At 38.7% G+C, this 12,482-nt stretch overlaps 1 protein-coding gene across 1 annotated transcript in view; it reads right to left on the reverse strand.

Annotated features, from left to right (window-relative positions):
• Positions 1-6,947: 6,947 nt before the first annotated feature.
• GAP43 (growth associated protein 43) overlaps positions 6,948-12,482 on the reverse strand; it is a 103,913-nt gene continuing 98,378 nt past the window's right edge. Inside the window, exon 3 of the mRNA XM_008567899.1 lies at positions 6,948-7,668. Coding sequence (XP_008566121.1) covers positions 7,580-7,668 — 89 coding nt within the window. The 3' untranslated portion in view covers positions 6,948-7,579. The remainder of the gene's footprint in view (positions 7,669-12,482) is intronic.

Raw genomic sequence — 12,482 nt, forward strand, 5'->3', positions numbered from 1 at the left:
ATCCCAAGCAGTATCTTAAGAGCTGGAGATATAAAAGAGACAGGGAAAGTTCTTACTTTCATGAAGCTTATATTCTAATGATGAAATACAGGAAAATAAAATAATTGAGTAAAGGATATAGTAGTTTACATAGGGATAAGGCATTTCTCTATTTGAAATACTGTCACAGGAAAGGGTGATAGAAAGTAGTGATTGAGCTGGTCATGAAAGGTTCAATGAGAAGGTGGTATTTGAGAAACGACCTGGAAGTGCCAGGTGGATATCTGGGGAAGAGCGTTGCAAGCAGAGGGAACAGCACGAGCAAAGATGTGGATGAAGATGGCAGCCAATGATGCAAAGTCAGGAGTGGAGTAGACAGGGCGACGAGGAGGTCATTGTGGCTGGATTCCTCAGCTGCCATTTAGTGAATGAATAACACTTGTCAGGTTCATGTGGCAATTATTGCCCCCAAGTTCATCAGGTATGATAAGTGAGAGTGCTGAGTTTTCAGGAAAATACCTCTTCTCTTGGACAAGGAGACTTCTTGGACAAGGGGCCTGAGTTGCATCTTGGTATTCCAATGGGAAGTTTGCAAAGCCAAAGGAAGGGAGAGAAGGTAGATAGAAGACTGATAGACAAGAATAAGAAATTCACTCACCCATTTATTCATCCATCCATGTACACATTTGTTCACTATTTGCCTGCTATTTGCAGACAATCTCAGGTAACTAGGGTATAAAAATCCCATGCTATGGGATTTATCCTCTAGCAGCAGTCATCTAAGTACACAGGGTGGGCTAAATCAGGGAGAGAAAGGCAGGATTCACAGGTGTAGGCTGGCAGGGTGGCCCAGAGGCAGGAGGTCCAAAAGACAGCAAAGGCAGCACTGCTGAATAGTATTGGTGCCCTCCGATGCCCAGGCAGAGGCTCTGTGCCCACCCCAGGTGGAGGTGAGGTTACGGCCTTCACTGAACCTTGCCGCTGTTGAAGCTGCGGCAGAGGCACTGCCTCCCCATGTTTCCCCTTGCTTAATAAACATTCTAATTTCTCTATGTTCGGGTCTCCCTCTTCCCTTATTTTACTTACTAAAGGAAGAAGGGGAAGAAAGAGGGCAGGGCAGAGAAAGAAAGACACAAATATTCCTCCTTTTGTTTCTACACTGGGTCTTTTTTTCCCAAAACAGTAGAAGAGAAAAAGGTTTTAACACGTAACTCTTCGTCCTGTGCTTTTTTTTAATTCCAAGAGAAAGATATGTTTTATTTTTAACTTCTAAGTATAAAATGAAATATCCATCTTCATATCTATAGTTTAAACATGAATTTGCTCCCATGGTGAGCTAATGAGTACTTAGTTCCTGCCACACCAAGTAATCATTCCAATTTATAAGAGGCCCTAGTTGAACAGCTTCTTCAGGAACATGATTTTTCAAGTGACCAAGTCTCGTTTCATAGCTGTACTCTTCCCAGATAAACACAGTCCTGAAGAGTGGCGAGTGTCTACCAGGCATTGCAAACTGGTTGTTGGTTTGACAGGCCCAATGTTATTCTTGTTTAGTTTTTAATTTATTTTTAGAGGGTTAGGTAGGTCATGAATTGTTCACTTCTCCACAGGAATTTATTTCTTACTGTTCTGGAAGCTGGAAGTCTCAGATCTGGGTGCCAGCATGGTCAGGTTCTGGCAAGGGCCCTCTTGCAGGTTGCAGAAGGCCATCTTTTCTCTGTATCCTCACATGGCAGAAAGACAGAGAGATCCCATGTCTCCTCCTCTTTTAATAAGGGCACTAACTCCATCATGGGGCTTCACTCTCACGACCTAATTACCTCTCAAAGGCCCCACCTCCCAATACTATCACACTGGGGTTTAGGCTTCAACACATGAATTTTGAGGGAGAACAAACATTAAGTCCATAGCAATACCTTTTCTAGAAAGCAGGGAAAATTCTTAAAGTCATCCTATTAACTTTCTGGGAATATTAGACTTTAATTGCCAGGTTTTCATGGCCCCATCTATTTCAAGCTTACAGTCCCTGGGTATCACTAAGACCTCACCTGATCACGGCTGCTTTACAGTCATCAGAAAATGTCTGTTAGCCAACAATTCCATCATTCTCTTTGGGAGCAGCAGAGCCAGGGCGCGGGTGAGGTGAGTGAGGCACTTGCTTTAAACACAAACATTAAGTTTACACTAAAACAAGATAGTACTTGGGGCCGGCCCGGTGGCGCACTGCTACAGTGTGCCGCTTGGGAACGCGGCGGCGCTCCCGCCGAGGGTTTGGATCCCACATACAGACCGGTTCCCGCTCACTGGCTGAGCGAGGTGTGGGAGCAACACCAAGGGTTGCGATCCCGTTGCCGGACACGAAAAAAGACAAAAAAAAAAAAAAACAAAAAAAAAACAAGATAGTACTTGAAACAATCTTTTCAAAATCAAAATTAATGCAAAAATACCTATGATAAACAAAATGTCAAAGTTTTAAATAAGGATAGGCTGCTGTCTGTTTGTTATATGACTCTGCATTGTTGTGCGATGGGATCAGTCCTATCCAATCGCCCTTAAGTTCCTGGCCTGGTGACACAGTCCGTGCCCACCAGCAGGAGGATCTGCTAGGGTTGATCCCACCAACAGCCTGTCAACAGATTGGGCAACAAGGGGCCTAATATATAGTCATGTTTTTGATTGTAAAGCTTTTATTAACTTTTCTACTTGGTTCAAAATATGAGACAATACTTTGGTTAGTGTATATTGGGTTGCACATTTTTCTTTTTCGTTTCAGTCTTCAATAAGGCTTGCATGGCAAGCAATGGGAACCAGGAGCAACGGGAACCATGAGTTTTAAAGTCCTCTGCCTCTAATACGGCAATCTGTATAAAAAGCCTTCAGAGTACTCACGTCCTTTGACCCAATTTTTCTATTTTTATGGATCTAGTTAAGTTTTACTATACATATTATAAAAGACAGTATAGCTATTAAAATACATTGTTATAAATGTGTATTTATTGACATGAAAAGATTTCTGCAATTTGTTGCCGAATGTCTAAAGCAGTTTACACAATATTATGTATGTGTAGCATGAGCCTATGCTTGTCTTAAATATATACATATGTATTCTTATGTATGTACACATATGAATACAGATAAAAGATAAGTGGATGATATATAGGAAGTGAGAAAGGGAAATAAGTAGGCAGACAGACTGTAGACTATATTTCTAGATGTTAACATTGCTTAATTCTGAATGGTAAACTGTGAATTATTTTTATCTTCTGTTTTCTTATTTATATTTTCTACCTTTCTACAATGAAATAGCATTATTTGGGTAATTAAAGAATAAAATTATTTTAAAATTCTTATGACAATTCCATGTGCTTCCATAGTCTGATCTTACATGATACAAGATCACCAGCAACATGTTTCTCCTGTATGGAGGCATCTCGCTGCATTGAAAATATACTTAGTAAGGTACCATCTGTGCCACTAAACATGCTGTAATTACCAACAATGACACATATCTGTAAGAAAACAAATCAGGGAACCAATCTTCTGGAAAATGTACATTCAAAATGTCCTTGCCACTTTAATAGTATTCTCCAAAAGCATTTAATGACATCATTCTCGTAGCTACAAGCCTGTCATTCCTGATGACTGTGAATTATTTCCCAGAAAGAAAGGACAAACTTGCAATTAGAAAAAAAGTAAATATATGACTGAAAGTGGTGGTGGAAATAGATTCAGGCCTTACCCATAAGACAGGCAGACATGGTTTTTAACTTCCTAGGAAAAATATTAGGCAAGAGCATTATTTGAAATTAAAGAAGCCCACATTTCTAATGCTCATTAGCTGATATTTAGCTAGAAGGGCCACCATTCATTAAGTTTTTTTATAGCCAGCTTAACAGAAGCTGTGTTTCCATGACAACAGACAATGTATGGGAAGGTAAAAAAAAAAGTAAATGGAACTTGTGGTCATCTTAATAATGCAGTATGGAAATCATTCATTAACATAGTTTTGCTGTTGTTTGGGCTTCCATGCCAACTGCAAAGCCAGCTTTCCTTGGGCTGGCCGATGTTTGGAATAATGCATTTTTGAGAGCTCCAAGTGCCCTTTGACCAGGTTATTGAGACAGAGAGTTTGGTAATCCTTCCCTGATTTATCTTATGAGCCGAATATGGAAAGGGACCACTGTAAAAAGAACGCTCATATCACCTCAGACTAACCAAGGAAAGTGCAGAATTGGTTAAGTAGCAGGCACAAGTTTTATTCTCATTCTCTTTTGGAATCCACAGCAGTAGGTTTGCTCATAAATTAAATGCTAATATGAAAAAAGGGAGGAATCAGTCTGCTTTCTATGTTTCTGACCTAAGCCACGGGGTACATAACGGTGGGGAAAAATGGAGGATCAGCAAAATGTGGGTAGAGTGATGGGAAAAAAGGAATCTATTTTAGAAGTCTCTTCATCTTCAAAGAGACTCAAATTGTATTATATCATAACTGAGTATTTTAGACCCAAATAAGACAGCTTGGTCAAATGACCTTATTTCATACTATTTGAAAGGATCATCTGCCAATGTTGAAGCCTTTTTCACTTGTCATCAACCTAGTTTTTATTTTCAAAGTAATCCAGATGTAGATGCTTTAAAATCAACAACTTGTGTTACTTTCTTAACAGAATTTAGAATCTATATGTTTCTGTATCTTAAATGGTCTATGCTTCCCAGTATCATCCTGCAAAATTTGTCACATTATTTTGTTTCAGTGTGAGGGCTGCAAGTGTCCTTGGTATGTCTTTTAGGATCATTACAAGCCTCTCTAATGTGTCTTTCTCACCTTTTAGATTCTATTAAGGAACCAAGACTTTATAAATCAAATAAAAATAGACGCCTGTAAGTTAAAAAAGATAAAGTCCCAAATCTGACACAAGTAGTAAGACCACTAAATATACCTATTAATATATGCTTAAAAGATCATGTGCTGTCATTTTCAGTGAATGTGAATGGAAAAATTTTAAAATTGTGCTTTGAAGAAGTTGAATTGTTCCAAGTCATAGGAACATTGCTTTGAGGTATAGACTTGGGAGAGAAATTAAAGCATTTATTCTACCAAAAAAAAAACTTTGAAGCAAAATAGAATTTCTAAAGCCAGATACCCTATGCAATCTGGCTCCAACCCATGGTTGGCCTTTCCCAACATGTTATGCCACATTTGATGAGACCATAATTAGATCATGGTTGAGTTATAGACACTTACTCCAATGTCTTCCATGAAAATCACACCAACTCAGAATGAAGTCAAACCCTTAAATTGTTTTAATGTTATTGATGCTTTCTGACCTTGTTTGTACTTGCTTCTTCCAGTGAAAACCCCCTTGATCCAGTAAGGAGTCATCCTTCATGTGACATTAGACATTAGCCTTCTGTGAAGCATTACTTAAGCACCAGCTCCACACAGAGCTGAGCAGAATTACCAAGGTATAGGTAGTACCTCCTAAGATGATCTTCATCATGTTGAGGGCTTTCTCTGACTCAGCTTACTCTTCCCAGACAGGTAACCCTATATGCAGATGAGTGTAGGAAGCTGAAGGGAGTCCCCTGGCCATGCTCATTCATGGGCACAGCATGACTTGTTAGGAATTTGTACCAAGATTGACTTAGGAAATTTAGGGAGGAATAAACAGCATAGACACTTCAGGATTTAGGGTCATTGCTTTGTTTCTTAGGGGATCTATTTACCTTCTAGCCGAAGGTATTTAGAAAACAGGAGCTGAAAGAAAATTTGAAAAGGACTAACAACAGATGTGCTAAATGTACATCTTTTCTTTATATACCAGCACCATCAGCAGGTACAATGATGATAACTAATCAAGAATATGATTGCTGCCTTGTGTGAGGATTGTAAATCCAACAGAAGTTCATAAGCTAAAAAAATAGAATGGACTGGTTCAATATTTGGGTTAAAATATATTATCTCAACAAAAGCCTAGAGGTTTCTAAGAGTTATGTACTTTTCTACAATATTTAATTTAGCAAAACCTGGGATAACATTCCATTGGATAAACTAAACTTCTCCTGAAACATGAAAATACTCTGAGATTATTTTATTAAAAGCAAGTCTTGGGCCGGCCCGGTGGCGCACTGCTACAGTGCACCGCTTGGGAGTGCGGTGGCGCTCCCGCCGAGGGTTCGGATCCCATGTACAGACCGAGTCCCGCTCACTGGCTGAGCGAGGTGTGGGAGCAACACCAAGGGTTGTGATCCCGTTGCCGGTCCCAGTCTGGTACGGGTGCGACACTGAGGGTTGTGATCCGTTGCCGGACACGAAAAAAGACAAAAAGGGAAAAAAAAAAAAAAAAAGCAAGTCTTATGCCTGTTAGGGGCTAAATTATGTTCATCCCCCCCCACCCAAAAAAAATTTTATATGTTGAGGTCCTAACCCCTATACTTCAGAATGTGATCTTATTTGGAAAGAGGGCCTTGGCAAAGGTAATCAAGTTAAAGGGAGGTCATTAGGGTGGGCCCTAATCTGACTGCTGTCTTCATATAAAAGGGGAATTTGGACATGAAAATACACACACAGGGAAAATGTGAACTGGCACACAGAGAAGCTGGTCATTTACATGCCAAGGAGAGGCCTGGAATAGATCCCTTCCTCACGGCCCTCAGAATGAACCAACCGTGCCAGCACCTTGATTTCAGACTTTTAGCCTCCAGAATTGTGAGACAAGTTTGTATTGTTTAAGCTACCCAGTCAATAGTACTTTGTTACAGAAGCCCTCACAAGCTAATACAGTGCTCAGCTATCTCACCAATGACTGGAGCCATTGGTTCTGACCAGGGAGCCTTAGGTTGCATCTATGTTTTTTATCAAGGTCACTGGTGTCAGACTGAGAGGCCAGGAAGAAGATGAAATGTAAAACCCTAATGTGCCAGACCAACCAACCAAAAGGTGGAACAGAAACACAGATCCATCGGAGTTTGATTACTCTCATGATTTATTAATATTCAGGTTGAAAAAGGAGCCTTAGAGCCGCAAGTTACGCTAATTGGCACATTTGCTTTATTTATTTATTTATTATTTATTTTATTTATTTATTTGTTTATTTATTTTTAAAACAAACTGGGTTTTTGGATTTTTTCTTTTTTGTTCATTCCATCACATTGAAAAGGAGGAAAACAAAAATGATTTTTAATTCACTCGATATTTTGGACTCCTCAGGTGAACGGAACATTGCACACACACTTGGAACAGAGAGAGAGGAAGGTGGACTCCCACAGGGCCACACGCACCAGCTCAGAAAACTTGGATACAGTGCAAGAATTTCCCAAAATGATTGGATCATCATTACCAAAAACTCGCCATAACAACACCAAGAAACAAAAAATGTTTAAGCCACACTGTTTGACTTGGGATCTTTCCTGCTTTTTTTTTTAAAATGTTTGCCACACAGAGAGAAAGAGGGCTTAGTGGGGGGTGGGGGGAGAGAAGACAGACTCACAGACGTGAGCAGGACAGGAAGGGAAGCTTCAGAGTGGAGTTGAGAATAGGGTGGGAGAGACAGGGTTCAGGAGAGGGGAGGTGGGGCCATGGAAAGCCATTTCTTAGAGTTCAGGCATGTTCTTGGTCAGCCTCGCGATCTTCTTCTTTACCCTCATCCTGCCGGGCACTTTCCTTAGGTTTGGTTTCATCTACAGCTTCTGAGAAAGAAAACAAGATGGGGTTGGGGGGAAGGAGAGTTAGTATTGCATCTCATCTGTTCATATGATGGTGCAAAGCGTTTCTTCTTTTCATATCATTACATAAGAGCTTTAAGACAAAAAGAGATTATTGCTATCCCAGTCATGTAATTTCCATGTTCAGAAGAGTTTACCTCCAGGAAGCTGTTCAGTAGCACATATGGAACAGCTCAGGAATAAAGGTATGATGTTAGGGGCAAGGAGTCCAGTAAACAGAAATTACTGTGGTCTTTAACCTCACAACCTTACAATCAAGGTATCCACACACAGGATCTTCACATAGGGAATCAACAACAATCTTGTACCTCTGTTCCATTAGTGTCAGAATGGCTGTGCTGGATCATTTATGTGAATCATTATCATCCATTCTAACTCTCTTATCCCATATTTCTAGTACTATAAAGACTGGAAAGTGAAATAGTTGAACTTCCAGCTCCTGTTAGAGCTAGAAGTGCCATATGAAACAATGCTGGTCAATTAGATAGAGACAGGATTCCCTGGAGAGGGCAGAGTTGGTTTTTGCCATTTGTATTCCCTTGTTACTAATAGCTGGGACATCAGACAATACCTGGTAGTGCAGCAGCTATCTGTGACCATGAAGACAAAAACTATACACTAAGGATGGTGGAGCACAAAGACAAGAAAAATCAAATAATCACTGAGTGACTGTACCACTCCTGGACACCTTTCCCTTAGGCTTCTTACTGTCTTTAAAGCACTGTAGTAGTTTTCAGTTTCTTGTAGCCAAGCACATTCCAACTGAATACACTTATCCATAGGGCAAGTATTGCTTTGCTTAACAAGGAGGACTTTGTGTCTTTCTGAAGAATGATTCCACCCCTTCCCCCAAACTTCCTTATTGAACTCAGTCAATTAATTTTATGCTACAAGACAGTTTACTAATGTGCCAGCTTATGGAAAGAAAATTCCTTTGCCCTGAAATTACCAGTGTTACTAGCCAATAAACTCCTTGTGTTGAGGGTATCCAAGAACACCCCTAGGGGTTCATAGATTTGCTAAGAGGACTCACAGGACTCAGCATACAATCCTAATTTATGTATAATTTATTACAGTGAAAGGACACAAAGTAAAATAAGCAAAGAGAAAAGTTTGCATGGCACAAAGTTTGAAGGAAATCAGACACAAGCTCCAAGAGTCCTCTCCCTGTGAAGTCATGCAGGATGCACTTAATTCTTCCAGCAATGAATTGTGACAACTCATGCAAAATGTCATCTACTAGGGAAGCTCACCTGAGCCTGCAAGTCCAGAGTTTGTATTGGCGACTGGTGATGTAGGCACCCTCTACCTATCACGAATGAAATCCAGACTCCCAGGAAGAAAACAGATGTTCAGCATAAACCACATTGTTTGCACAAAGATTTTAGGCAAGAGAACCACTTTTATCAGTTAGGGAATGGAGAGAACCCTCTCAAAATCCAAGTTTCCAGATGCCAGTCAAGGGTTAAGCTTACAAGCAGGCCTTTCTAAGGACAGCAGTCCCAGGCCTGACATGTTAACATTTTTCTGCACACTCCCTGATGTTGAAAATGCCTGTGTGCTTTAAAATGAGGCTATTGTTGCTATTTTTCCTCCTAACACCTACTAGCTGCTGATCTTTCTTGGAAAGATAAACTGGAGTCAATGGAATCTTGTTAGGCTAACAAATATGTATTTAATTTGAAGGTAATGGATAGGCTTTGAAAGCACTTGAACAAGGAAGTATAATGTGGCTATGTTTTAAGGAGATTAAACTAGCAATACTAAATAAAATGGATGTGGTGTTGGGAGGAGATGTTGAGATTAGAGAAATGGAGACCTTTTAGCAGACCCTCAGAAGAACTCATAAAAATGTATGTCTCTTTCAAATCAGTCAGCTATATATTTATATTCAGATAAAGCTGAACATTTATATCCAAATAAGACCACCGCTGTTAAACACATTTTTGGAATCCTTCTTTGGAACACCTATCAAATAACATTCTTTTAAATCTCTTTATTAATAGAATATGATTATTTTCTTGTAAATAGATTTAGTTTTTAGAATCAAACTAGGCTGGTCTGGTAAATAAAGTAAGCAGCTACAATGACTAATTTTACCTTACAAGTACTCAGTTTTGACCAGAGTTTTTAAAGTCTGATTTATTTTGTGGGATTCGTAACTCACTGTAAGCTATTTCCAATATGTAGCTATTCTAGTGATGCTACCTATTACTACTCATAAAGATTTTTTTAAGACTGTGGCTTTCTAAGGTAACCATTATTAAGTCTTGAAAATTCAGCACACCAATCCAAGTTTTTGTATGAAATTAGTTCAATTCTGGTCACTGTAATACTCTATGTATCAGCAGTATTCCTCACAGATTACAGAACTTTGGTGTGCTAACGAATCACTTAATTTTCTGCCAGAAGAAACTTCCAGATTTATTCCAGTGAGGTTCTTCTATAGAAATCTGTAATCCTTTCAGAGAATTTGCTTAGTGCCCTATCTGTGCCCAAACCTTTGAATATCACAAATATGCCCAAGGTGTCTTACTATCCTTATCAGCTCCAAGAAACAACATTTTTAGTGCCCTCTTCAAACTGCAAAAGAAACATAATATTGATTCAAACTGCCCAGAAGCATATAGAAGAATCAGTTGTAGGAGCAAGGAAAGACTACAAATATCTCCTACTAAAATAAAAACTTGGGAGCTATTATGTATGATTTGAGGGAGATTTGGAAACTCAAGAGAAAAGAGTAAGTAGTCTGGGTAAGGTGAGAATTATAGATTTGTGGAATAAAGTTGAGAAACAAAACTCAAAATGGGAGAAACAAAAACACAAAGATTCTGATGATACTGACATGCAGTCATGCTTTCTGCCCCTTGTTGGAGTAGAATCAGGTTAAATCTTTCCAAATTCCCCTACTTTCTCTTGTCATCCATATCTGTGGGGTACAGAGCTGAATATCAATATCTGTGTGTAATATGTGATGCTCAAATCAGGATAATTAGTATATTCAACATTACACAAATGTAACCACTTTTCGTGGCCCTTTACCAATTTGCCTGGGCCTAGGACAAAAGGTAAAATTTGGCACAAATCTGCTTATAATGACAGGAAGTCATTGCTGTCTATTCCCTATTAAGAGAACTTCAGTACCTATGTATTCTTTCCATTAAATGCTTCAAAGTATTTTAAATATAATTATTTATTCATTTATTTGTTTGGTAAGTTGTTTTTGAGCACCTGAAATGTGCCAGGTGTTCTCCTAGACATGGAGAAGAATCAATTAAAAAAAACAGCAAATATCCTTGCTCTGACCGAAGCCTTTCATAATATACCTTTAACAGACAATAAAGTTCATAATCATAGAATTTAAGCAATGAGAGAGACCTTTAAGCTCATCCAACAGGAGAGAGGGAAGGGGAAAAGGGAAGAATTCATAAAAGGCCATGAAAATCAACTACGTTGAAAAAAAATAAATTAAATAAATAAATAACAAAGAGATCATCTGGTCAGTAAACCATAAACGCTCCAAGGGTGACAACAATATCTACTTTTGCTCCACTTTGAATCTCTAGTGTCCAGCACAGGACCTAATACAGGGAAGGCCCTCAACAAATATCTGTTGAGTGAAAGAATAAATGGACATCCTCATTTTACAGATGATGAAACTGAAGTCCACGTACAAAAGAGACTTTTCCAAAATCATATGGTTCCCTCATGACCAAACCAGGACTAAAACCCAGGTCTTCTACTTGCCCCAGTTTTCCCATTATATCAGGTGGCCAAACTCAAGCAGTGTAGGTAAAGGTCAAACCTGTTTTTTCAATTTGGCACTAGAAACTAAGTAACTACAGTTTACTGCTTTTAGTGACCTCTTGAGCTTGTGAAATTAAACAATTGTTGGCTTCAAAATGTAAAATAAAACCCATGAAATTAAAATTGATGAGCTTCAATTAGATTACTACAAAAGGAAATATTAGTCTCATTGAAACTCAATTCAGCTGAACACATACAATCACATGTTTTTTATTGGGTATGAGATGAGAGCAATTTTTTATAGTCATTCCCCACATAATGATGTTTCAATGACAGACAGCATATACAACAGTGGTCCCATAACATTATAATGGTTATACTCTATAGCCTAAGTGTGTAGTAGGCTATACCATCTAGGTTCGTGTAAGTACACTCTATGATGTTTGCACAATGACAAAATCACCTAACAATGCATTTCTCAGAATGCATCCCCATTGTTAAGTGGCACATGACTGTACTTGGTATTACTGAATATTGCACAAAGTGGTTATCTTTGTTTTAGATGAAGGGATGACTGGTTAGCAGAAATAAAATGGGTCAAGTCAGTGGATTCAGTGAAATTTTTATAGGCCACCAAGAAAGTATAGGGTAAAAAACAAAATATAAAGGGAGAAAACAATGTAAAGTAACAATAGTTCACAACCCACAAAAATGAATTAAGGAAAGAACTTATAATAATATACTTTTTTAAAACCTATCTGCAAATGAAGAAAACAATATTCAGATGCATGCCATTCACCTGCTCTAGCTAGATCCACTTTGATGGGAGACTGCATATTAGTTTGGAAAAGATTTTAACCTCAGACAAAGGGGAACTTGTTATACACAGAATCTAAATTTCATATAAATGGGTCCATTTAAGACTGAATGCCAGAGAGAACTTCTTAATATTGCTGACTTGTTCTTTCTCTCACTGATGCTAACCCCAGACAAATCACTGTAGTCAATAAATCATGTTGACCATATAGTTG

The sequence above is a fragment of the Galeopterus variegatus genome, unplaced genomic scaffold (genome assembly GCF_000696425.1).
Source record: "Galeopterus variegatus unplaced genomic scaffold, G_variegatus-3.0.2 Scaffold355, whole genome shotgun sequence".
NCBI classification, from domain to species: Eukaryota; Metazoa; Chordata; class Mammalia; order Dermoptera; family Cynocephalidae; genus Galeopterus; species Galeopterus variegatus.